The 27662-nt window shown below is 45.2% G+C and overlaps 1 protein-coding gene across 16 annotated transcripts in view; it reads left to right on the top strand.

Annotated features, from left to right (window-relative positions):
- The window catches only part of OPHN1 (oligophrenin 1), a 665513-nt gene that overhangs the window by 102742 nt on the left and 535109 nt on the right, over nt 1-27662 (top strand). For all 16 annotated transcript variants that reach the window (XR_005061052.2, XR_005061051.2, XM_037017099.2 and 13 more), the window contains exon 3: nt 17140-17235. Coding sequence is in view for 14 of the 16 variants with exons in the window: in XM_037017099.2 (XP_036872994.1) it covers nt 17140-17235 (96 nt within the window). In the remaining 2 variants the exon portion in view is untranslated. The remainder of the gene's footprint in view (nt 1-17139; nt 17236-27662) is intronic.

Genomic DNA, 27662 nt, shown 5'->3' with positions numbered 1-27662 from the left:
TTTGTTAATTGTGAATTTTGACTGTTCATATGGATTGTTCTTCTTTCTTGAAGTAGGACTGTATTGCAGTATACTTCCCTCTTAGCACAGCCTTTGCTTTTTCCCACAGATTTTGTGGTATTGAATCATTGTTGTTATTTGTCTCCCTATATTACTTAATTTCTGTTTTTGTTTGATCAGTGATCCATTGATATTTAGGAGCATGTTATTAAGCCTCCATGTATTTGTGGGCTTTTTAGTTTTCTTTGTGTAATTTATTTCTAGTTTCATACCTTTGTGATCTGAGGAGCTGTTTGGTAAAATTTCAAATCTTCTTGAATTTACTGAGGCTCTTTTTGTGGCCTAGTATATGATCTATTCTTGAAAATATTCCATGTGCACTTGAGAAGAATATGTATCCTGTTGCTTTTGGATGGAGCGTTCTGCAGATGTCTGTTAGGTCCATCTGATCTAATATGTTGTTCAATGCCTCTGTCTCTTTGCTTATTTTCTGTCTTGTTTATGTGTCCTTTGGAGTGAGTGGTGTGTTGTAGTCTCCTAAACTGAATGTATTGCATTCTGTTTCCCCCTTTAATTTTGTTTGTATTTGTTTGACATATGTAGGTCATCCTGTGTTGGGTGGATAGATATTTATAATTGTTATATTCTCTTGTTGGCTAGACCCCTTTATCATTATGTAATGTCCTTCTATGTCTCTTGTTACTTTTTTTGTTTTGAACTCTGTTTTGTCTGATACAAGTACTGCAACTCCTGCTTTATTGTCCCTATTATTTGCATGAAATATCTTTTTCCATCTCTTTACTTTCAGTCTGTGTATGTCTTTCAGTTTGAAGTGAGTCTCTTGTAGGCAGCATATAGATGGGTCTTGTTTTTTTATCCATTCAGTGACTCTGTCTTTTGATTGTTGCATTCAGACCATTTCCATTTAGGGTCATCATGGGTAGGTATGTACTTATTGCCATTTCAGGCTTTAGTTTCTTGGTTACCAAAGGTTCAAGGGTAATTCCCTTACTATGTAACAGTCTAATTTAACTGTCTTTGTATGCTATTACAGACCCAACCTAAAGTTTCTTTTTATTTCCTCATTTTTCTTCCTCCTCCATTCTATATATGTTAGGTATCATATTCTGTACTCTTTGTCCTTTAGTTGAGATTGGGGGTAGTTAATTTGATTTTGCATCTGCTTAGTAATTAATTGTTCTACTTTGCTGTGATTTTATTTCCCCTGGTGACATTTATTTAGCCTTAGGAATACTTCCATCTATAGCAGTCCCTCCAGAATGCACTGCAGTGGTGGTTTGTGGGAGGTAAATTCCCTCAGTTTTGCTTATCTGAAAATTGTTTACTCTCTCCTTCAAATTTAAATGATAACCCTTCCACATATAGCATTCTTCATTTGAGGCCCTTCTGCTTCATTGCATTAAATATATCATGCCACTCCCTTCTCTCCTTTAAGGTTTCTGTTGAGAAATCTGATGATAGCCTGATGGGTTTTCCTTTGTATGTGATCTTTCTAGCTGCTTTTAAATGTCTGTCTTTGTCTTTGATCTTTGCCATTTCAATTATTATATGTCTTGAGGTTGTCTTCCTTGGGTCCCTTGTGTTAGGAGATCTGTGCATCTCCATGACCTGAGAGACTATCTCCTTCCCCAGATTGGGGAAGTTTTCAGCAATTATCTCCTCAATGAGACTTTCTATCCCTTTTTCTCTCTCTTCTTCTTCTGGTACCCCTCTAATGTGAATATTGTTCCTCTTGGATTGGTCACACAGTTCTCTCAATATTCTTTCATTCTTAGACATCATTTTTTCTCTTTGTGCCTCTGCTCCTTTTTATTCCTGTTCTCTTATCTGTATTCCATTTACCGTCTCTTCTACTACATCTAATCTGCTTTTATATTCCTCCATTGTATGTTTTATTTCAGATATGGAATTTTTTAATGATTGAGTCTCCATCTTAAATTTGTTCCTGAGTTCTTGAATATTTTTCTGTGCCTCCATGAACGTGTTTATGATTTTTATTTTGAACTCTTCGTTCAGTAAGATTTGTGAGTTCTGTTTGACTTGGTCCTTTTTCTGGCGTTTGTGAGATTTTGGTCAGAACCAGGTTCCTTTCATGGTTTATATTTGTATGTGGCACCCTCCAGTGCCCAGAAGCTCTAATCGCTGTAGCTGCTCAGCCCCTAGAGTGAGCTTTGGGGTCATAGGGCAGCCGCTCTGGTGCCTGGGGTAGGGAAAGACCTGTTTCCTGATTCCTGGCTGCAGTGCCTGTCTCCTGTATCAGATCCAGTGGGTCGAGCACATAGGTGTAAACCTCTACTTTGCATCTCTAGCTATTGTAGGTGGGGCCTCCCTTTGGCTGGCCTGACACCAGCGCAGTAACTGCCAGTTTGTGAACCAGTGCTGTCAGGCCAGGAGGAAGCAGCCCCAGCCTGTGTGTCACAGTTGGTGGCCTCAGAGCTGAGTTGCCAGGCAAAGGTATGGATGCTCCCTGAATCTCCTTAATGTTCCCAACCTGCTTGGCTGAGCTTGGCCAGATAACCTTGTCTCCCATGCTGCAAGCTCCGTACAAACCCCACCCCTTCAGTAGCCCTCTCTGTGCTATGAAACCTCTCAGACCACCTGCCTTTCCTTTGTCCTAGAGTGGCTAGACATGGATCCTGTTCTCCAGAAATGGCCAGAATCTGAGTCTCTCAAGCACGCTGCCTGTCCCTGCTCCCCAACTTTACCAACCTCCAGAGCACCACACAGTGTATGTTTGTGTTCCAAAGCGCATGTCCAGGGTTGGGTGTTCAGCAGTTCTAGGTTTTCATCCCCTCCACACTCCATTTCTCTTCCTTCCGCCGGAGAGCTTGGGTGGGGGTAGGGCTTGTGTCCTGCTGGATCTAGGCTTTGTTACCTTCCCTGTTTTGTTAGGTCTGCTCTGTTCTTGAGGTCTGTATGCAGTCTGGTCAGCAGTCTTTCCTGTTGCTGTTTTAGGGTTAGTTGTATTAAATATATTTTTGTGCTATATGTGGTTTTGGGAGTTCTCTGTCTCACTCCTCACACTGCCATCTTGAATCTGGAACCTCTTTTGTGAAACAAAAGGAAACACGTACAAGTGGGACTATATCAAACCAAAAAGCTTTTGTACAGCAAAGAACACCATCAGTAGAACAAAAAGACATCCTACAGTATGGAAGAATATATTCATAAATGACATATCCGATAAAGAATTGACATCCAAATTATATATGGAGCTCATGCACCTCAACAAACAAAAAGCAAATAAGCCAATTAAATAATGGACACAGGAGCTGCACAGACACTTCTCGAAAGAAGAAGTTCAGATGACCAACAGGCACATGCAAAGATGTTCCACATCGCTAATCATCATAGAAATGCAAATTAAAACCACAATGAGATATCACCTCACACCAGTTATGATGGCCAACTTCCAAAAGACAAACTACAACAAATGTCGGTGAGGATTTGGAGAAATGGGAACCCTTCTACATTGCTGGTGGGAATGTAAACCAGTTCAGCCATTGTGGAAAGCAGTATGGAGCTTCCTTACAAAACTATAAATAGAAATACCATTTGACCCAGGAATTCCACTCCTAGGAATTTACCCTAAGAATGTAGGAGCCCAGTTTCAAAAAGATATATGCACCCCTGTTTATCGCAGCACTATTTACAATAGCCAAGAGACGGAAACAACCTAAGTGTCCATCAGTAGATGAATGGATAAAGAAGATGTGGTGCATATACACAATGGAATATTATTCAGCCATAAGAAGTAAAAAAAATCCTACCATTTGCAACAACATGGACAGAGCTAGAGGGTATTATGCTCAGTGAAATAAGCCTGGCAGATAAAAACAAGTATCAAATGATTTCACTCATCTGTGGAGTATAAGAACAAAGGAAAAACTGAAGGAACAAAACAATAGCAGACTCACAGAACCCAAGAATGGACTAACAGTTACTAAAGGGAAAGGGGCTGGGGTGGATGGGTGGGAATGGAGGGAGAAGGGGGATGAAAGGGCATTATGATTAGCACAGATAATGTATTTGGGGGACACAGGGAAGGCAGTAGAACACAGAGAAGACAAGTAGTGATTTTATGGCATCTTACTACGCTTATGGACAGTGGCTGTAATTGGGTATTTGGTGGGACTTGATAATAGGGGGAGTCTAGTAACTGTAATGTTGCTCCTGTAATGTACATTAATGATACAAAAACAAACAAACAAACATATGTCCCAGAAAGGCTTATACATGAATGATTATAGCAGCTGTATTCATAATAGTGAAAAACTAGAAAAGACACAAATGTCCATGAAAAGTGAATGAATGATCTGTGGCACATTTGTATAATGGAATATTACACATAATATTGTTTTAACAACAATAAACATTTGTTTTCATCAATAAAATAGTTCTATTTGACAGGGGAGCAAATTTAATTTGCTCATATAGTATTCATCAGGAGACCTAAACTGAGGAGGAAATGAAGGAAAAAATTCAGGGTGGTATGGCCTGTGAAATCTTAAATTTTTTGTCAGTGATTTTTATTTTTGTTGTATAAAAATTTAATGGTATTAAATTAAATCATATTTAGCTATCCTTTTGACAAATCATCTTTACTGAAATTTAAAAATATGTATTTAATAAATAATAGATTATTTTCCCAGACATTGTGCAGACCTATAACTTAGACATAGTAAGAGCACATTCTGTATGATTCCATAGAAAAATATAGTGATGAAAAGAAAATTGGTGTCTTTACAGCATTACTTGTTTGTATCCTGCTTTATTCCCAGAAAGCATCAATTGCCTAAAAGCATTGTGCAACTACATCCCAGAACAAGTAAGGGAAAGTATAAGGAAAAACATCATGGAAGACACATAAATAAAAGGAGCTGTAGACAGAACCCTCAAAGGGAGCTTGAAAAATTATGAAATAGTGGCTTGGTAGACAGGGATGGAAGGTATTGGGGGGGATAAAATGATGAGTTTACATGGTTTGGAGTGATACAGTGAATTTTAGTATGATAAGGAAAGAAATGTCCCATATATAACAAGCATTTCTAGGATTTCTGCTTAGTCTTTGGAGTCCACATGTCACTCAACTTATTTATCCAAAATATATGACTCTTTCCTGGCATTTCCTTCAGTGTAGAGGCCAAATATATAAGACCTTCCTGAAGGGTCCCCACCAGTAAGATGGCAAACTTCCGGCTTCTCTTCGGGGTCTTCGGTTCCCGCCGGCACCACCTGAAGCCCAATCACCTCTCGCCCCCCTCCCAATCCCAGCACCTAGCCAACAGCCACCAGCCCCGTAGAAGTAACCCCACAATCACCCTATGCCCCTTCCTATATAACCCAGCACCTTTCCCTAATAAAGCAGAATTCTCCGGTGAATTGCTGCTGTGTGTCACACCTTTCCTTTCATTGGTGCCAAAACCTGGGAGACGGGACACCCCAACTGGGCCCTGTCTTCCCCCTGACACCAGCAGGAGCTTGCCCTTCTCCTCTTTTTCTGGCACTGGCTCATCACACTCACCACTCCTCTCTGGCCTTTAGGTAAGTTTTCCCCCGGAGTGGGCCACTCTTCCCCGAGCTATCACAGTGCCATTGACCGTGATTGTCCCGCAAGGCCCTGATGCTCAGGGACGAGGAGGGAACTCTCCCTGGCTCAGGCATTCACGGATGCAGCAGACGCTCAGGCCCCTCCTCCAATAGCCATAAATCCCCGCCTCAGGCCTTAAACTTTCTAAGCAAAATTTCCCCGGGGTGGGCCACTCTTCCCTGAGCTATCGCAGTGCCATTGACCGTGATCGTCCGGCAAGGCCCTGACGCTCGGGGACATGGAGGGAACTCTCCCGGCCTAAGGCCTTCACAGTTGTGGCGGAACCTCAGGCCCCTCCTCTGATAGTCATAAACGCACTCACCGTCCCTTCCATCAGTGCCGAAACTTTTTAAGCAAAATTTCCCCTGAGTGGGCCACTCTTCTCCGAACTATCGCAGTGCCATTGACTGTGATCGTCCGGCAAGGCCCTGACGCTCGGGGACGAGGAGGAAACTCTCCCCGCCTCAAGACTTCACGGCTGCGGCGGACCCTCAGGCCCCTCCTCCGACAGTCATAAATCCCCGCCTCAAGCCTTCACGGCTGTGGCAGACCCTCTGGCCCCTCCTCTGACAGTCATAAATCCCCGCCTCAGGCCTTCACAGCTGCGGCAGACCCTCAGGCCCCCCTCCAACAGCCATAAACGAGGTGACTCCTTTGCAGATGAGAACGATCCCTTTCCCCCACCCCCCTCCTCCTTCTGTTCCATTCTCCGAAATCTGTTCTGTCTGCCAAAAATTCCTAGTGCTAGGTACCTCGGGACTCCGGCAAACTGCCTTCTTAGGGAAGTCTGGGTGACGACCCACACTTCCTAAGAAATTCCGCTTCGTATACGAGTTTCCGCAGACCACCAAGGATCATCGGGGATGCCCTTTGTCTCCTTGCGGTCTGCCTCCAGTTCAAGGATCTCCGTTTGTCTTCTCCTGTTTGTCTCCTTCTCTGTCCTTTAGCCATGGGAGCCTCCTCATCCCTCCCTGAAAGTTCACCTCTTGAATGCCTGCTTAAGCATCTGGCTACCCTCTCCCTGACGCCTGATATAAAACCAAAACTTCTCCGTAAATATTGCTCCCAAGATTGGCCGACATACCCCCTAGACAATAACAACCAATGGCCCGCAGTGGGAACTCTTGATCCTAACATCACTCGCGATCTTTTTAACTACTGCCAGCGCCTGAAAAAATGGAAGGAGATTCCCTATATTGAAGCTTTACGCCTCCTAACTCAAAATCCCAGCCTCTGCACCACCTGCTCCCCGCCCCAAGTTCTCCTAGCCTGCAAGCCGTCTCCCTCCCCTCCCCACACTCCCAGTCCCTCTTCAATCACCTTTGAACCAGCTGATGAGCCTCCGCCATACAGACTTCCCCCTTCGGCTCCTCCCCCTCCTACAACCCCTCCACCCGCTGCTGCCACCGCCGCCTCTTTCCCTGCAGAAGCCTCCTGACCTCTCCCATCCCCTTCTCCTACAACAGCCCCTCCGCCTTCCTCTACCGCAGCCGCTGCTGCCGCCACCGCCTCTTTCCCCATGGAAGCCTCCCATCTTCTCCCTTCCCCTTCTCCTACAATAGCCCTTCTCCCTTCCTCTACCGCCGCCACAGCCGCTGCCTCCACCCCCGCAGAAGCCTCCCGTCTTCTCCCTTCCCCCTCCTCCCCTCCCTCACCCCCTCCTCCTCCGTCCCCCTCACCTCCACCCCCGTCCACCTCACCTCCCCCCCTCCGCAGAACAAGCCTGAGCCTTTCAGCCCCCCTCTAACTAAGTTCCAGGAGTCTCCTCCATCTTTGCCCCCTCAGACTCGGTCCCGAGGGCCTCCCAAAATTATCGCGGCTTTGCCCCCATCACCTGTTTCCCCCGCACAGACTGAGCCAGAACCCTTCAGTCCCCCTCAGACCCGGCCCCGAGGGCCTCCCAAAATTATCGCACCCCTCCGGGAAGTAGCAGGATCCAAAGGCATCGTGCGATTTCACATCCCTTTCTCCTTAGGAGATTTAGCCCAACTAGAGAAACGCCTAGGTTCCTTTTCCACTGATCCCACGACATACATCAAAGAGTTTCAATGGATCCTCCAATCTTACAGCCTCACACATCATGACATTTTCATGCTCCTGGCCAATACTCTCCTCCCTGAAGAGCGTAGACGAGTTTGGGACTTCGCCCAAATGCATGCTACCGAAACCCACAGGACTGACCCCACCTATTCCCATAGCCCCACTGCTGTCCCCAATCAAGACCCACACTGGGATTATAACACCGCCGTGGGTCTCCGCTCTCGAGATATTTTTGCCTCCTGCTTAATAGCAGGTCTGAAAAAGGCAGCTCGTAAAGTAGTCAATTTTCAAAAGCTCCAAGACATAATTCAAAATAGAGATGAAACCCCCTCCGAGTTCTTAGACAGACTCACTCAAGCCCTATTACAGTATACCAGCCTGGACCCAGAAACACCTGAAGGAAGACATGTCCTTATGACATACTTCCTAGCTCAAAGCTACCCAGACATTAAAGCTAGACTCAAAAAGTTAGAACAGGGCCCCGCTACCCCACAGACTGAGACCCTAACAGTGGCCTTTAAAGTCTTCCATAACCAGGAAGAGGAGAAAGAACGCTGTAAACAAAAGGCTAATCAGGCCAATTTCCAGATGTTGGCCCAGCTGATAAAACCACAACCTGGGCGCCGCTCTACAAACAAGCCCCCCCCAGGAGCTTGTTTCAAGTTTGGAAAAGAGGGACATTGGTCAAGGGCGTGCCCCTCTCCCAGATCTCCTACCACCCCATGCCCCAGATGCCACAGAAAGGGCCACTGGGGGTCTGATTGCCCAACCACCCGAAGGGGAGGCTGGACGAACAACCCCCATCCTAAGCCCGCCGTAGTGGGGCTGGCAGAAGAAGATTGACGGGGCCCAGGGGCTTCTCGCCGGACCATTTCCATCACCAAACAGGAGCCCAGGGTTACTTTAACAGTAGACGGTTGCCCCATCTCCTTCCTCCTAGATACAGGAGCCACCTTCTCAGTCTTGTGAGAATACCGGGGCCCTACAAAGCCAGCCACTACTCCTATAGTTGGGGTAGGAGGTAAACAGATATTCCCATTAAACCCTCACCCCTTTTATGCACAATCCTAGACAATCCCATACCTTTCTCCCACCCCTTCCTGGTTATGCCCCAGTGTACCATCCCTTTACTAGGACGACACATCCTTTCCCTCCTCCACGTTTCCATAACTATATCCACTCCCACAGCCCCCAGTACTCCCATTCTGATGGCCCTCATAGCTGACGACCCCTCTCTACCCAATGAAAGCTCCGGTTCCTTCCTCATACACCGTGTAAATCCCAAAGTTTGGGACATTACAAGCCCCTCCGTGGCCCGATGTCCCCCTGCCTCTATCAAATTACGTGACCCCTCTCAGTATATCTGTCATGCGCAATACCCCCTAACCACTTCAGCCCTCATAGGCCTCCAACCCATCATTCAAGATCTCTTGAACAAAAATTACCTCAGACCCACTCACTCCCCATTTAATACACCCATATTAGCTGTTAAAAAAACCAACGGATCTTTCCACCTTGTCCAAGACCTTTGCCTCATCAACATGGACATTGGCCCTATCCATCCCTTAGCTCCAAATCCATACACCCGCAGATCCCTGCCTCGGCATCCCACTTCTCAGTCCTAGTTCTCAAGGACGCATTTTTTACTATCCCTCTGGACCCCTCCTCCCAAGATTTTTTCACCTTCACCTGGACAGACCCATGCACCAGACATTCTGAACAACTTACTTGGACAGTTTTGCTACAAGGCTTCCAAGACAGTCCCCATATTTTTGGACAAGTCCTAGCTCAGGACCTCAAACAGTTTCATCATGATCACTCCGAGTCCACTTTATTACAATATGTAGACGATCTTCTACTCTGCAGTCCCTCGTGGGAACAGTTTCAACTTGACACTGCATCTGTACTTAACCTTCTAGCTTCAGAGGTTACCGGGTATCCCCCATCAAAGCTCAAATGTCTTCCCCTTCTGTCACTTACCTTGGATTCCTTCTGTCTCAACAAAGATAGTCCATTACCTTAGACAGAAAACGACTCCTCTCTGACCTGCCCGTTCCCAAAACCAAGACAGAAATCCTTTCCTTTCTACGCCTGGCTGGGTATTTTAGAGCATGGATCCCTATCTTCTCGCTGTTGGCAAGACCCCTATACGACCTCAGCACGGGCCCCCCTGAAGAACCATTATCATCCTCACCCCGACACTCCTTCATTAAGCTCCATCAAGCCCTTGTGGAAGCTCCAGCTGTCCATCTCCCTGATTTTTCAAAACCCTTCTCATTATACATTCATGAGAGTTCCAGTCAAGCTCTAGGAGACCTAGGCCAATATTATGGCCATCCTTTGCCCCAGTAGCTTATCTCTCCAAGCAATTAGACCCCACTGTTCGGGGATGGGCCCCCTGCCTACGGGCATTAGCCGCTTGACAGCTCTTTTAGAAAGAAGCTCATAAACTAACATTCGGGGCGCCCCTTACCATTCTGTCCCCACATCACCTAAAAGATCTCTTAACCTACAGAAGTTTACAGACTCTCCCTCCCTCCAGACTCCTGACCTTACTATCCTCTTTCCTCCAAAATCCAAACATTTCTTTCCTCCCTTGCCAGCCCCTGAATCCGGCCACTCTTCTTCCTCTACCCTACTCTCCTCATACTCCCTCGCATGATTGCCTAGAAGCCCTTCACAACTTTCTTCTGTGCCACTCCATGATCTCCGAAGGAGCCCTCTCACACTCCGACCTCATCTGGTTTACTGATGGGTCCTCCTTTAAGCATGAGGGCACCCTCTACGCAGGATACGCAGTAGTGTCCCTCGAAGATGTCATTGAGGCACGAGCCCTAGCCCCTGGTACAATCAATCAGCAGGCCGAACTCATTGCAGCCACCAGAGCTTGCACTCTGGCCCGGGAAACGTATCTCACATTGTACACTGACTCCAAGTACGTATTCCACATTCTCTTGTCTCACACGGCAGTATGGAAAGAACGAGGCCTCCTCACCACGAAAGGAAATTCCATAACTAATTCAGCCTTAATTACTAAACTTCTAGAGGCTTCACAACTCCCACACCGACTAGGCATAGTCCACTGCAAATCACATCAAAAGGATGACTCCCCCATTGCAAGAGGTAACAACAATGCCGACAGAGTAGTGCGGTCAGTTGCCCTATCAGAAGACACACCAGACATCAATCCATCTGCCCTTGCACTTTTAGCCTTTTCACAAGACACCCTCTGCACCCAGGAAAAAGAGTCTCTCTTCCGCCTCTCAGATGATCTGTTCCATCCAAGTCCCCAATCCTTGATCCATTTTTTATAATCTTTTTTCCTCTCTCTTTTGAAGAAAAAACCCTACTTAACCAAATCACTTGCAAGTGCACCATCTGCCAACGCACTAACCCTAATACCCCCCTCAAGGCCCGACCCTTCCCGGCTCATCAAGCAAGGGGTAATGTCCCCACTGCAGATTGGCAAATAGACTTCACTAACATGCCCCCTGTACGGTGTACCAGACACCTACTCATGTTAGTAGATACATTTTCAGGGTGGGTCGAAGCTTTCCCCACCACTAACAAAAGAGCGTCTGCAGTTGCCTCTATCCTCCTCACCCAGATCTTTCCTATGTTCGGGATGCCCACTTCCCTCCAATCAGATAACGGCCCTGAGTTCACTGCCCAAATTATCCAGATCCTCTCCAAATCGCTGTCGCTCCCCTGGCATTTACATTGTCCTTATCGACCACAAGCTTCTGGAAAAGTAGAAAGAGCCAATAGGACTCTAAAGGACATCCTGACCAAACTATCTCTAGAACTACACCTTGACTGGGTTCGCTTACTTCCCTTAGCTCTACTCCACATTCGGGCCCTCCCAAAGAAACCCTCCTTCTTGTCCCTCTTTGAGATCATGTACGGCCGCCTGATTCTACCCCTGGGGCTCCCTTCCCACAAAGGACCAATTCCTCCCAATATGGCCGTTCCACGACTCTCTCTCCTCCGCACTGAATTGTGGAAATATCAGGATTGGCTCTTTCCTGATCCAGCCACCTCCCAAAATCCTCCTGTCTTACAGCCCGGCCAACTAGTGTTTTATAAGCCACCAGTGGATCGGCCCTCTCTCACCCCGAAATGCGAAGGTCCACACCCAGTTATTCTCTGCACCCCCTCGGCCGCCAAGCTCTCACTGCCTGATAACTCTGTCACCCTTTGGATTCATATCTCCAGGTTGAAACCAAATACCCAGGACCCACCTTCTCTGGACACCCAAGACCCATCAGTCACAATCCAGAGTCCTTCGGATATAGCCCAAGACGCTGTCTAGTCTACCACGCCTCATCCCTCTGATCCCTTGAAGCTCCGCATCTCCCGTTCACCCCCTTTGCCATCGATACCCAAATCATGACTTTTTCCTCCTTTACTGCTCTCTCGCTTTTTTTCCTCTTTGCTATTGTCTTCCCAGCCACCCCACCCTCCTTTGTATGGTGATTCAAAGTCAGACAGTCTTACACACAGCATCAAACAAAAGTTACTGCCCTTATTGCCACATCAGACTGCCCTCTGAAAGGCTGCTCTGAGCCTTTGTACCTCCACTTTCCTCCCTCCGCCGAAGTGTTCACTTACAGCTACCTTTATTCTCCCTACCTCTGCTTTCTCTATGACCAAGGACAAGCCTATTGCAAGTGATGGGAAGACACCTACGGGGGATGTCCCTACTGGTCTTGCACCATTCACTACATGGGTGACTTCCAGTCCCACAGTATTACTCCTCCAACTGTTTCATGAAATATCCCAACGGCTCATTCTCCTTATCAATCCGAGATACCTGGGACTCTAGATGGGCTGCTGGAGTCACAGCCTCAGTTACCTACGTGCGGTCCTCGACCCCCCACGGTACCCTTCATATCTCTCGAGAGTATGTTCCCTCTCACTCTCAGATCTCTCAAGTTGTATCAGATATCAGACATTCCGAAAAAGTCATTATCCAAACTTTTGATGGCGCCTCTTCATCTTCTTATTCCTTCTATTCTTGTTTACAGCTCATTCAAGACACCACCATCTTTCTCAACCACATCCTCAACACCGCCAATTGTTTCTTGTGTGCATTACTATAGCGCCCACTGCTGGCCGCCGTGCCCCTTAATATTTCCAAGTACTCCTTCCATGCAGAAGGACAACCCCTCCACCCCCTGGCAGACATACCCCTGTGGGAACCAGAATATGCAGGTAATCTCACCATCCACCACTGTGTAGGCCCAACTCCACCCCCCTTCAGTGCACTTCACTGCCTCTCTAACTACACCCCTATCTCCGGCTGTAAGACTTTTACACCACCGGGACACTTCTTTTGGTGTAATGGCAGTCTTTTCAACTCACTGCCTCTCAACTCCCATACACCCTGCATTCTCATCACCCTAATCCCACAGCTTACACTTTACAGCATGGCAGAATTCCTTGAGCTCCACCCTCCCTTGCCCTCGCTCACAAAAAGGTCTGCTTTCCTTCCCATTATGGTCGGTATCTCTTTGATCACCTCAGCCATTGGGGCAGGGTTTTCGGGAGGAGCCTTGGGTCACTCTCTATGTGCATTTAGAGATCTCGACGCCAAACTTGAGGGAGCCCTGACATCCACTGCCGATTCCCTAGCCTCTCTCCAAAGACAGGTCACTTTGCCAGCTAAAGTCACCCTTCAAAATTGGCGGGCCCTAGATCTGCTTACAGCCGAGAAGGGCGGCACCTGTGTCTTTCTCTGGGATGAGTGCTGCTATTACATCAACGAATCCAGCAGTGTAGAAACTGACATCACCAAACTCACTTACCTTGCCTCCAGTCTCCACTCTGCTTCCAATTCCAACCCATTCTCTTCAATACTAACAAACCCCCTCCTTACCTGGGTCTGGCCCATTGCAGGCCCCATAATAGTCATTCTTCTCGTCTGTCTCTTCTTACCCTGTATAATAAAGTTCATCAAATCCCATGTCGGAAAAATCTCTAATCAAGCTTTCAGCCAGCTTTTACTCAGGAACTATCAGCTTCTGGCCAGAGAAGATGCCTCACCCTCTCGTGACCTCCTCACCACACGCTGAGATGGACCCCTCTCTCCACTGGAAACTGTTCCTGGAAACAATGGCCGCAGACGCCTGGCTCCTGACACCCATATCCTCTTGGCACCATTGGAATCAACAGGTCCTCGACCTATGGTTTCAGGGAACCTTCATTGATTTCCAACCTGAAAGAAGTCCACATCTACTCATCCTTACTGTGGGGAATCCTATCAACCCTTTCCTCCCAATCCTCAAGCCCTCACTCCCTTCTCCGCCCCTGTTCAGCAGGAAGCAGAGAGAAAGCAACGTCCACAACCCCATAGAGGAGAAAGGGGGGAATGAAGGGTCCCTACCAGTAAGATGGCAAACTTACGGCTTCTCTTCGCGGTCCTTGGTTCCCGCCGGCGCCACCTGAAGCCCAATCACCTCTCGCCCCCCTCCCAATCCCAGCACCTAGCCAACAGCCACCAGCCCTGTAGAAGTAACACCGCAATGACCCTATGCTCCTTCCTATATACCCAGCACCTTTCCCTAATAAAGCGAATTTTCCGGTGAATTGCTGCTGTGTGTTGCTCCTTTCCTTTCACTTCCTTTGATGAAGAGCTGTTAGTTTATTGTTATTCATATTTGTGAATGTGATGTGTCTGCATTGTCTCATGTTTTTTGTTTGTTTATTGTAGGTTAGTAATACCTTAGTTTAGTTGGGAGGAGTAAATGAGAGTGTTTGTGGAAAGACCTTCTGAAACTGTTTCAAGTTCTCCACAGATGTAACATAGTGTTTTGTCAGCCAGAAGTCTGAAGAAGAGGAGTTGATGCAAATAATAAGGGAATGAATGCAATTCCTTCCTTACTCCATGCCTACAAAATAACTTTAATGTTGAAAATCATATTTGTGGTTTCTGAAATATTCAGAATATTCTAAAAGAAGAGTGATCAGTAACTGTACCTTGCTTTTGTCAAGAAATATGGAAGAGATCCTGGTCTGTGTGAAAGGACAATATAATGAATATTGTACATTATTTACTGGAATGCAACATAGAGCACATAGGAAATTCTGGGCTTGCCCTTTTCTGCTATTGTCCAAAAAGACCCAAGAAAAATGATTGTTTTGCAGATGTGGGGCCAGTTGTGTGTTCTCTTTGCTGATGAAAAATGAAACGCAGCGTCTAAATGCTCCTCTCACACTATGTGGCCCAGATTTCAAGTGGAAATGTTAAAATGTGGAAATTCGAGAAGGCATGGTAACTTGGTTTACAGTCCTCTATCTCTGTAAAACCATTATTGTTTTTGTTATTCTTATTGCCAATGATGTGCTCAAAAGGCCAAGGCTCTAAATTCTGGAAATAATTACTCTAGAAATGGGAAACACACAAGATGATAATAAACATCTTGGCAGGTTAATCTATTCCAGCCAAATTCGTGAATACATTTTTGTGTGTGCTTAGCTGTGACAACTTTTCCTTGAAAGCAATGGTTCCTATTACTGTGCTGTTTATGCCGGGGTTCTTGTTTACGGAGCCGAAGAATGAGCTTCATAAACAGTCAAGGTAGGAGAGGGAGGTACAGGCTTTTATTTAGAGATAAAGTGAAAGGGACAGAGCTCCCGGCTCACGCCAGGAGGGGACAAGAGAGTCTGTAGTGGTGTGTTGTCTAGGGGGTTTTATAGGCAGTTGAGGATTTTTCGAGAACATGAAAAAACTTAGGGGTGGGCGCTTGTTAAATGGTCCCTGAATATTAAAAATTGACTTAACTGTAAGGAATTTCCTGCTTTGATTTCTCTCTGCAACACTGGTGCCTTGGTCTGGGAGCATATCAAAAGGCTGCTTGCCCAGCCCCCAAGGTGGGCTGAGGTATTGTCTGCTTGCTAAAGAATCTAGCCTCTTGACCTTCCTGGGTGTTAAAATGCAATCTTATCTTCAAGATGTAATTCTTCCTGCCCTTTACTATGCTGTTCACAGCTGGGTCTGCATGGTAAGTTAGTTGCTCAGTTTGCAGAATTATCTAATCAGATCTGAAGGAGGAAATACAGCACATAGGCCTGGACCTTTTAGTATGCTAAAGTGAATCTTGCACATGGTTACAAATGATTAGCATAATAAAACATGTGCTACTCTTTATCTGGGGAACATTAACTGATTTCACTGAAGAATGATTCTAGAGCTCAATGTTTAACATAGAGTTTTAGCAGGGGGTGTTTCCTTGCATGTAGTTACATTGCTATGACTGCAGATATCCCACCCTGCCCCCTCCGGAGGCCCTCACTCTATTCTGACTACATCTATGGTCCCTGTCTCACTGTCTCCCTCAGTAAGCTAGCCTAAGAGCACAAGCTCCCAGTAAGCTTGCATGTCTTCCAGATGTGTGTGAGCAGGATGTTGAAACTAGGGAGGGAAAGAAGAAACAGGAAAAGGTAACCAAAAGAAGACAAGCTTGAGCTTTCCTAGAAGATGGTCCAATGGGTTACCTTAGTTGGTGAAAGCAGTGCTCCTCAGACTTTAAACAACATATGAATCCCCCAGGGATTATATTAAAATGTACTTTCTGATTCAGTAGATCTGGGGTGTTACCTGTTAATGTGTATTTCCATCAAGCTCCCAGGTGATGAACCAGTGTTGAAATTGCAGGGGTGGAGAGTTTGGCTGGACATGTTGAACATCATATTTTGAAAGTTTCAATAAAGATTGTTTGTCAAAAGGGTAGCTAAATGTGATTTAATTTTACACCAATATTGAACTTCTATGTCATAAAATTGAAAATCATTGACCCAAAATTAAAGATTTGTCTGGCCATACTACCCTGAATTTTTTCATTGATTTCTTCCTTAGTTTAGGTACCTTGGTGAATACTGTGTGAGCAAGTTAAATTTGTTCTCCTGCCAGATAGTATTCTAACCCAGGCTGCCATCTGGCTAATGTGTAAAATGTCCATGTTGTGCCTGTATTGCCATGGAAAGGGCCGTGGAGTGGTAGACAGACCAGCTGGCTTCTAATTCCAGTTCTGCCAGCTAGCTCTGGGACCTTGAGCACTACATCTACAAAAGGGAGATAAGTTTTATTTTGTAGAATGATTGTGGATATTTGGTGAGAGATGAGAAAGCCCATTGCTGAAAACGGGTGCTCAATTAATGCTTAAGAAGACTCCTTTAGGAGTACAATTTAGGATCTTTAGGTCCTGTAGGCTTTGGGTAGAATAGATCAGAGAGGACAGGAATTCAGGATAAAAGGTGTCTAGAATTTAAAAGAAGGACTTCACTAAGCTGCCCTCCTTCCTTTTTAATGTACTTTTAATTGCTCAGATCTTTTACTGAAGGTCTGATCTTTTGTTTAACTTAATGAAATGCAGGTGGCTACTTGCTGAGAGTATTTGCCTTTCTTTTCTCTCTCTGCCCTAACAGATGAGGAAATCAGTCAAAGGACAGCAATGTTGACCATCTTTCCTGTTTCTCTTCCTTTGCAGATTACTCCTCAGCTGTTCAGAAATTTTCCCAGACACTGCAATCCTTTCAATTTGATTTTATTGGGGACACACTAACTGATGATGAGATTAACATTGGTAAGTCTTCAGCTACATGTGGCATGTGCTTCTCAAGGCAGGTCTCACACCATGCAGCCTCCTTGGTGTGTGGGTACAGAGAACCTGGGCATCTTAATCCACTGTGGCTCAGTGCCACACTCCTGGGAGGCTGCTTAAGAAGGATAAAGAAATTCCTTCCTCATTTCATTTCCTTCTCACACAAAAACAGTCTTAAGATAACCCTTATATCTCTGCTGAGGCATTAAATTCAGTCAGTCTGCAGGGGAATTTTTCTTTAAATAATCTAATATATGAAAATAGATATTTTTATAAAGGATAAATTAAACAATGATATTTTTATTGTTTATTTCCCAAAATGATTCAGAGTAAAATTCCTCTGAGGAACAAACTCTCCTATAAAGCTTAAAATGAGCATTTATATATGTATAGCTTTCCAGGCAACAGGACATTTGGCATCTCCTTGGAACTGAATGTCACAACTCATTCTAGTGCTATGTGCTCTTGGACAAGATATTTCCTCTCAAACTTAGTCTTGTCCTCTGTAAAATATAGTTAATATCTATCTCTCAAGAATGTTAGAAAGAGGAGGTTGAACAGTGAAAAAGGCAACTGAACAATAAAAGTAAAAAAAAAAAAACGAACAAACTTTGTGTTTGTGTTAGTTGTTATGAAATTCAAGTAGTATTGGCAAGTTGACCCTTAGGCCAAATCTTGCCCTCCATCTTTTTTGTAAACAAAGTTTTGTTGGAACATAGTCATACTTATTCATTTAAGTATTGTCTATGGTACTTTTATAGTATAACAGCAATATTGAGTGGTAGTGGCAGAGACTGTATGACTTTTAAAACCTAAAATATTTGTGTGCTAGCATTTAAGAAAAAGTTTGGTGACCACTGAGTTAAAGAGTTTGTGTAAAGCATTTGGTGGATGAGAACACTGAACCATAGAACTATTGTGAATGATCTAATGTCGCTGAAACAAGTTAGTATCACAATTATATTTATGAACTCCAAAACTAAAATATAAAAATCTGCTATTATTATTAAATATTTATTGTAGTAAATGTGATAAATATGCAAATGTATAAAATTACCTGTGCTAATTTAATAAGATATTCTGGCACTGAAAGGAAAAGGGGGGATGCGAACTCAACAGTCCAAGCAGGTTTATTGCTAAACCTGAGAGGGACCCCTCTGTTCTGGCCAGCAGAGCAAAGAAGGTGTCTCTTACAGGCTAAGAGGCTTTTTATGGCCAGGTTTTTTGGCAGGCTTTTTTAGGGGAGGGGTCAGGGAAAAGGTGGGCTTGTGGCTTACTGACATGTCCTCTGGAGAATGGTTGTAGCCTAGGTCAGATGAAACCTAGCTCTCTCTGAGGTGACTGGTGGGGTTATTCAACAAGGCAGTACTCCTATCCAGATTCTGTCAGGCACAGAAGCAATGTATTGGACAGATCAGCCTATTATCTTTCAGTGCTGTTGTTTACACGTATCTGTTTTATGTGTATGCAATTTAGTTCATGCTAAATGCCCAATCTTATCTTTTCAACCTAGCATTTTATCATAAGCATTTTAATATAATGTTTAAAATTCTTTGTATATTTTATGGAGGGAAAGGGCACTGTTTTGTTCACTGCTCTTTCCCTAGCATATAAAGGAGTGCCCAGCATATAAGAGATGCTCAATGCATGTTTGCTGAATGAATAATGGACTCATTTAAATTTCACTATTATAGGAGGCATACTTTATATTGTATTCAACTACTGTTGGAAATTTTGCTTATTTCCAATTTTTCACTATTTTAAATAGTACTGCAATGAATATTATGAGATTGAGATTGGCGACTATTTGTTTTGGCTTAATGATAGGCAGTGTAACTAGTGAGGCAGACATTTGTATTTGGATTATTTCTTTATTCACTTCTCTTTATTTCATTTCAGCAAATCTATCTTGGCCTAAGCCTATGACTTATTTAAAAGGTGATGTCATGGGCTCTGGAGTCAGACAGCCCATGTTTGAACTCTAGCTTTGCAATTTATTAGCTGTGTAACCTTGGCAAGTAACTTCACCTCTCTGAGTGTTAATTTTCCTTGTCTGTAAAATGGGGATGAGGCAATCACTGCCAAATGTACACGCTGCCTAAATAAATGTTTGCTACTTATTCATTATTGTTAATATAATATTTGCTTTCTTTGTATTGTTAATATAAGATTTGCTTTCTTTGTAATTTGCAATGATCTGAATATTTTTGTATCTTCCAAAATTCATATGTTGAAATTCTTATCCCTGATGTGATGGAGGTGGTGCTTTTGGGAGGCAATTAGGGCACTGAATGGGCCCCTGTGAATGGGATTAGTGCCCCCATAAAAGAGATCCCAGAGAGCTCCCTCATGTTTTCATCATGTGAGGATACAAGAAGCTGGTAGTCTGCAACCTGGAAGAGGGCTTCCATCAGAATCTGACCATGCTGATCTCAGACTTCTAGCTTCCAGAACTGTGAAAAATAAATTTCTGTTGTTTATAAGCCACCCAGCGTATGGTGTTTCATTGTAGTGGCCCAAGCTCAGTAAGACAGAAGTTGGTACTGAGAAGTGAGGGTGGTGCTGTAAGAAATATCTAAAAATGTGGATGTTGTTTTGGAACTGGACAATGGCCAGAGGTTGGAAGAGTTTTGAGGTTGCATGCTAGAAAAAGCTAAGATTTCTGTGAATGGAAGCTTAAAGGTGATTCTGGCAAAAACTCAGAAGAAAATGAGTGGTAGAAAAAATTTCAATCTTAGAGAATACCAAAGTATTCATGAACAGAATATTGGTAGAAATATGGATGGTAGAGGTCATACTGATTAGGTAGGTCACAGAAATGTGGAATATGTAATTTGTTATTTTATATAATGGAGAAAAGGTAATCCATGTTATAAAGCAGCAAAGGGCTTGGGTGAATTGTGTTCATGTTTTAGTGTTGTTTGTCAAAGGTAAAACTTGTGAGCAATAAAATTGGATTTTGGGTGAGGAGATTTGTAAGCAAGTGTTAAAGGAGTGGCTTGGTTCCTTCTGACTAGCTATGATAAAATGCAAGAGGAGAGAAAGGAATTGAAGATGGAATTGTTAAGTGAAAAATAACCAGAACTTAAATTTTTGGACATTTCTCTGCCTGTCCATATTACAAAAAATGAAAGCATGTTTGGAAGAGAACACAAAAGGTGTGGCAGACCTATCATTTGACAAGTAGATTAGTGTAGATGTGAACCGTGGACTTTTAATAAACCATCTCAGCAAAAGCCAGGAATAGAGATGGGTTTATGCTAGCAAAAAAACTACCAGGTAGGACTAAAGGAAACAATAACAAAAAATGGGACAAAATGAAGGAAGAATATTTTACTTCTTAAATCTTACAGGACCAGACCATAGAGGAATTTGACTGTGAATGTGCACTATTCTATTCTCCAAGACAAGGGAAAAAAGACCTGGAAGCAATTCAGAGATTTTCACAGCTGCCACTCCTACCACGTTTCTAGAGTACATGGACCCCGTGTTGGGGAGGTGGGTGTTAGGGTGCCAAGACCTAGATTTCCAAGTGCAAGACCAATGCCCAGGGAGCCATAGGGGCAGGGCCACCCTGCAGAGCCCTGAGGGTACAACAGTCACTCTCCAACTCCCTCCAGAAAACTGAGACATGAGTGGGACCACTGCAGGGAGCCACAATGTGGGCAGACCTCCACCAGACTGTGGGGATGATGTTGCCACCTCAGTGGGTCTGGAATCCTGGACTGCTGCCCCAGTGGGTATGGAATGTGAAGCCTCAGCCAAAGACTATTATCCTTGAGTGTTAAGATTGCAAAGAACTTGCTATATTTTGGACTTGCCTGGAACTTGTCATCCTTTCCTTCTTTCCTTTCTCCCTTTTGGAATGAAAATGTCTGTCCTATACCCATCCCACTATTATATTTTGGAAGTACATAAGTGGTTTCACAGGTTTACAGCTAGAGAGGAATTTTGCCTCACTACAAGTCACACCTGGAATCTTACCCATATCTGATTTGAATATTTAGATAAGACTTTGGACTTAAAACTGAAGAGTTTTACAGAATGAGTTAAGAGTTTAGGGATTGTTGGGATGGAATGAAGATGTATTTTGGATGTTACAAGGATGTGGATTTTGTGGGACAAAGGGCAGAATACAGTGGATTGAGTGTTTCTACCTCCCCAAAATTCATGTTGAAAGTCTAACCCCCAATGTGATGATACCAGGAGGTGAAGCATTTGGGAGTTAATTAGATCCTGAGGGTGAAGCCCTCATGAATGGGATTAGCACCCTCATAAAAGGAACCCTAGATAGTGTTTTAGCCCTTTTGCCATCACGTGAAGATACAATGAGAAGTCAGCCATCTCCAACCTGGAAGAGGCCTCTCACCAGAACCCGACCAGGTTTGCTCCCTGATCTTGGATTTCCAGCTTCCAGAGCTGTGAGGAATTTCTATTGTTTGTTTGTCACCCAGTCTATGGTATTTCATTCTAGCAGCCCAAAGTGACTAAAACATACTTTGTTGAAATAACTACTACTAGCCTGTCAATGGATGACCTTGAAGATTAGAGATGCATGGTATGTGGATTTCTTTAAATGTCTCTTTTTTTTTCTGCTAGGAAGGTCAGATTCTGTTAGGGTATTTCCCTAAAGTCAATCAACAGATCTGAGGTATGTCCCATGTCATCTTTTATGCTGAACTTTGTGTTTCAACTTTCTCACCCCTTTTAACCTCAAGGGTCAACTAGTGACGGTGGGAAAAAGAGGGTGTACCACCTTGAGCATACTGGCTTATAAACAAAAATAAAGATGATTCACTGGTGCTGCCAGGTTCCTCAGGGTATCTTTGGTGAACTGCTGGCTGTGACAACACATTTGCTTCTTAATGTATGCTTTACAATAACCCTTTAACCCAGATATTACTCGCCTGAAACTTCAGAAGCTCTTAGTTATAATCTGACCATTGCTTTTAAGGGTGTTGTCTCCTGAACGAACCTTTATTGATGGGGAGTCAAAAGAGATTTTAAGAATTTCATTGGTCTGTCATAATCATTGTCCTTGTTGAATTAGTAATTTTGAATTCTAGGATTTGTGATAGTGAGAGGAACAACCAGTGCTCCAACAACTTAGGTTGAGGCTCTTCGCGGGCTTTGAGAAGAAATCTGAGAGACCCTACTGGGAGGCTATTGTTGCCATGCTCTCTGTTTACCAACATTACTGGCCCTGAGTCAGTACATCTTCTGTTTCCCTGGAAAAGTTGGTAGAAATATAGTTAGGATGTAATTTTGAGATGAGCTTTTAGATTTTGTATTACATGTGAAGAAGGGCTTGCATTTCTTTCCGTACTGGATTTTTCATGATGGCTGCAAGAGGTAATTCTGTAGCATTAACCCCATTATAGACAGCAGTTGTTTAACAGAGATGGCAGTAATTCCTAGAGGATGTAAGAGAAACTCTGAGGCTTCTCTAAAGAGTTCATTCCCTTGATGATCAGCTCTAGAACCTAACCTTAGTAGTCTGCATACAACTGGGATATAAGTAAGAGGAAGTGTCTCACTGCTCTGGCCATGACCTTTGTCTATTTTGTCACTACTCTAGATTTACTTTGTTTACTACTCTAGAGCAAGACATCTATGCCTTCAGTTGGCACTACCTGCCCTTTTCTCTACTTCTGTGGCTTAGTAACCTAAGGAAATCCAAGGTGTATAGGTATTCTTATGTCTACTTCATATTTGACTTTTATGTAATTAGCTACGGGATGTTGGCAACATGACTTGAGCTTGTTGGGCCTCTGTCTTCCTCATCTGTAAAGTAGGAAGTATAATCTACGTCACAAGATTGTGAGGGGTAAATCAGATAAATACATATATAGGCATACCTCATTTTATTCTGCTTCTCTTTATTTTGCTTCATTTTTCACAAATTGAAGGTGTGTAGCAACCCTGCATCAAGCAAATATATGAGAGCCATGTTTTAAACAGCAGTAGATCACTTCCTGTCTCTGTGTTGCGTTTTGGCAGTTCTAATGATATTGCAAACTTTTTAATTATTATATTTGTTATGGTGATCTTTGATCAGTGATATTTGATGTTTTTATTGTAATTGTTTTGGGGTACTGTGAATTGCGCCTGTATAAGACGACAAACTTGATTGGTAAATGTGTGTGTCCTGACTGCTCCACCAGCTGGCTGTTCCCCCATCTTTTTCCCTCTCCTCTGCCTCCCTATTCCCTTAAGTCAAAGCATAATCCAGAGCAAGGCCCCAACTCTCTTCAGTTCTGTGAAGCTGAGAGAGGTGAGGAAGCTACAGAAGAAAAGTTTGCAGCTAGCAGAGGTTCATTCATGAGGTTTAAGAAGCTATCTCCCTCTGATGGAGATGTACCGTGAGATTACTGATGTTTTTATGCCTGTTAACACAGCATCCATTCTGCTGCCCATGCATGGGTCAAGGAGTAATTTGACTTTCAAGTTTTATGATTTAAGAAATACATTGCTTAAAGCTAGAGCTGCCACAATAGTGATTTCCTCTGATGAATCTGGGCAAAGGAAATTGAAACCCTTCTGGAAAGGATTCACCATTCTAGATGCCATTAAGAACTTCATGATTTATGGGAAGACAGCAAAATATCAACATGAACAGGAGTTTGGAAGATGTTGATTCCAACCTTCATGGGTGACTTTGAAGGGTTCAAGACCTCAGTGGAAGAAGTAACTTCAGATGTGTGCAGGGAATAGCAAGAGGACTAGAATTAGAAGTAGAGCCTGAAGATGTGACTGAATTGCTGAAATCTCATGACAACACTTTAACGGATAAGGAATTGTTTCTTATGGATGAGCAAAGAAAGTGGTTTATTGAGATGGAATCTACTCCAGGTGAAGATCCTATGAAGACAGTAGAGGTGAAAACTGAGGATTTAGAATGTTACATAAACTTAATTATAAAGCTACAGCAGGGTTTTGAGAGGATTGACTCCCATTTTGAAAGAAGTTTGTGGATAAAATGCTATCAGGTAGTGCCCCATCAACTGACTCTTCCTTTCATGAACAATTTGAAGAAACTGCCACAGCCACCCCAGCCTTCAGCAACCACCCTGATAAGTCAGCAGTTAATCAACATGAAGGCAAGACCCTCCACCAGCAAAAAGGTTACAATTCATTGAAAGCTCAGATGGAAACCAAAACATTCCTCGACTCACTTTATTGTGATATTTTGGCATGGGCCGGTGAAGGGTCCCCACCAGTAAGATGGCAAACTTCCGGCTTCTCTTCGGGGTCCTCGGTTCCTGCCGGTGCCACCTGAAGCCCAATCACCTCTCACCCCCCTCCCAATCCCAGCACCTAGCCAACAGCCACCAGCCCCATAGAAGTAACACCACAATCACCCTATGCCCCTTCCTATATAACCCAGCACCTTTCCCTAATAAAGCAGAATTCTCTGGTGAATTGCTGCTGTGTGTCACTCCTTTCCTTTCATTGGTGAAGAAACCCGGGAGACAGGACACCCCAATTGGGCCCCGTCTTCCCCCCGACACCAGCAGCAGCTTGCCCTTGTCCTCTTTTTCTGGCACTGGCTCATCACACTCACCACTCCTCTCTGGCCTTTAGGTAAGTTTTCTCCCCGAAGTGGGCCACTCTTCCCTGAGCTATCGCAGTGCCATTGACCGAGATCGTCCGGGAAGGCCCTGACGCTCGGGGACGAGGAGGGAACTCTCCCGGCCTCAGGCCTTCACGGCTGCAGCAGACCCTCAGGCCCCTCCTCCAACAGCCATAAATCCCTGCCTCAAGCCTTTATGGCTGCGACGGACCCTCAGGCCCCTCCTCCGACAGTCATAAACGCACTCACCGTCCCTTCCATCAGTGCCGAAACTTTTTAAGCAAAATTTCCCCGGGGTGGGCCACTTTTCTCCGAGCTTTCGCAGTGCCATTGACCATGATCATCCGGTAAGGCCCCGACACTTGGGGACGAGGAGGGAACTCTCCCCACCTCAGGCCTTCACGGCTGCGGCGGACCCTCAGGCCCCTCCTCCGACAGTCATAAACCCCGCCTCAGGCCTTCATGGCTGCGGCAGACCCTCAGGCCCCCCTCCAACAGCCATAAACGAGGTGACTCCTTTGCGGATGAGAACGATCCCTTCCCCCCCTCCTTCTGTTCCATCCTCCAAAATCTGTTCTGTCTGCCAAAAATTCCTAGTGCTAGGTACCTCGGGACTCTGGCAAACTGCCTTCTTAGGGAAGTCTGGGTGACGACCCACACTTCCTAAGAAATTCCGACTCGTATATGAGTTTCCGCAGACCACCAAGGATCATCGGAGACGCCCTTTGTCTCCTTGCAGTCTGCCTCCAGTTCAAGGATCTCCGTTTGTCTTCTCCTGTTTGTCTCCTTTTCTGTCCTTTAGCCATGGGAGCCTCCTCATCCCTCCCTGAAAGTTCACCTCTTGAATGCCTGCTTAAGCATCTGGCTACCCTCTCCCTGACGCCTGATATAAAACCAAAACTTCTCTGTAAATATTGCTCCCAAGATTGGCCGACATACCCCCTAGACAATAACAACCAATGGCCAGCAGGGGGAACTCTTGATCCTAACATCACTCGCGATCTTTTTAACTACTGCCAGCGCCTGAAAAAATGGAAGGAGATTCCCTATATTGAAGCTTTACGCCTCCTAACTCAAAATCCCAGCCTCTGCACCACCTGCTCCCCACCCCACGTTCTCCTAGCCTGCAAGCTGTCTCCCTCCCCTCCCCACACTCCCAGTCCCTCTTCAATCACCTTTGACCCAGCTGATGAGCCTCTGCCATACAGGCTTCCCCTTCAGTCCCTCCCCTTCCTACAACCCCTCCCCCCTCCGCCACTGCCGCTGCCTCTTTCCCCGCGGAAGCCTCCCATCCTCTCCCTTCCCCTTCTTCTCCTACAACAGCCCATCCGCCTTCCTCTACCGCCGCAGGGTCCGCCACTGCCTCCAACACCGCAGAAGCCTCCCGTCCTATCCCTTCCCCCTCCTCCGCTCCCTCCACCACCATCTCCTCCCCCACCTCACCCCCTCCTCCTCCATCCCCCTCACCTCCCCAACTCCCGCAGATCGAGCCTGAGCCTTTCAGCCCCCCTCTAACTAAGTTCCAGGAGTCTCCTCCGTCTTTGCCCCCTCAGACTGGGTCCCGAGGGCCTCCCAAAATTATCGCAGCTTTGCCCCCATCACCTGTTTCCTCCGCACAGACTGAGCCAGAACCCTTCAGTCCCCCTCAGACCCGGCCCCGAGGGCCTCCCAAAATTATCGCACCCCTCCGGGAAGTAGCAGGATCCAAAGGCATCGTGCGATTTCACGTCCCTTTCTCCTTAGGAGATTTAGCCCAACTAGAGAAACGCCTAGGTTCCTTTTCCACTGATCCCACGACATACATCAAAGAGTTTCAATGGATCCTCCAATCTTACAGCCTCACACATCATGACATTTTCATGCTCCTGGCCAATACTCTCCTCCCTGAAGAGCGTAGACGAGTTTGGGACTTCGCCCAAATGCATGCTACCGAAACCCACAGGACTGACCCCAGCTATTCCCATGGCCCCACTGCTGTCCCCAATCAAGACCCACACTGGGATTATAACACCGCCGTGGGTCTCCGCTCTCGAGATATTTTTGCCTCCTGCTTAATAGCAGGTCTGAAAAAGGCAGCTCGTAAAGTAGTCAATTTTCAAAAGCTCCAAGACATAATTCAAAATAGAGATGAAACCCCCTCCGAGTTCTTAGACAGACTCACTCAAGCCCTATTACAGTATACCAGCCTGGACCCAGAAACACCTGAAGGAAGACATGTCCTTATGACATACTTCCTAGCTCAAAGCTACCCAGACATTAAAGCTAGACTCAAAAAGTTAGAACAGGGCCCCGCTACCCCACAGACTGAGACCCTAACAGTGGCCTTTAAAGTCTTCCATAACCAGGAAAAGGAGAAAGAACGCCGTAAACAAAAGGCTAATCAGGCCAATTTCCAGATGTTGGCCCAGCTGATAAAACCACAACCTGGGCGCTGCTCTACAAACAGGCCCCCCCCAGGAGCTTGTTTCAAGTTTGGAAAAGAGGGACATTGGTCAAGGGCGTGCCCCTCCCCCAGATCTCCTACCACCCCATGCCCCAGATGCCACAGAAAGGGCCACTGGGGGTCTGATTGCCCAACCACCCGAAGGGGAGGCTGGACGAACAACCCCCATCCTAAGCCCGCCGTAGTGGGGCTGGCAGAAGAAGATTGACGGGGCCCAGGGGCTTCTCGCCGGACCATTTCCATCACCAAACAGGAGCCCAGGGTTACTTTAACAGTAGACGGTTGCCCCATCTCCTTCCTCCTAGATACAGGAGCCACCTTCTCAGTCTTGTGAGAATACCGGGGCCCTACAAAGCCAGCCACTACTCCTATAGTTGGGGTAGGAGGTAAACA

Source organism: Manis javanica, chromosome X, assembly GCF_040802235.1.
Source record: "Manis javanica isolate MJ-LG chromosome X, MJ_LKY, whole genome shotgun sequence".
In the NCBI taxonomy this organism is placed as follows: Eukaryota; Metazoa; Chordata; class Mammalia; order Pholidota; family Manidae; genus Manis; species Manis javanica.
The sequence above is the reverse complement of the archived record's forward strand: the minus strand, read 5'-3'. Positions and strand labels throughout refer to the sequence as shown.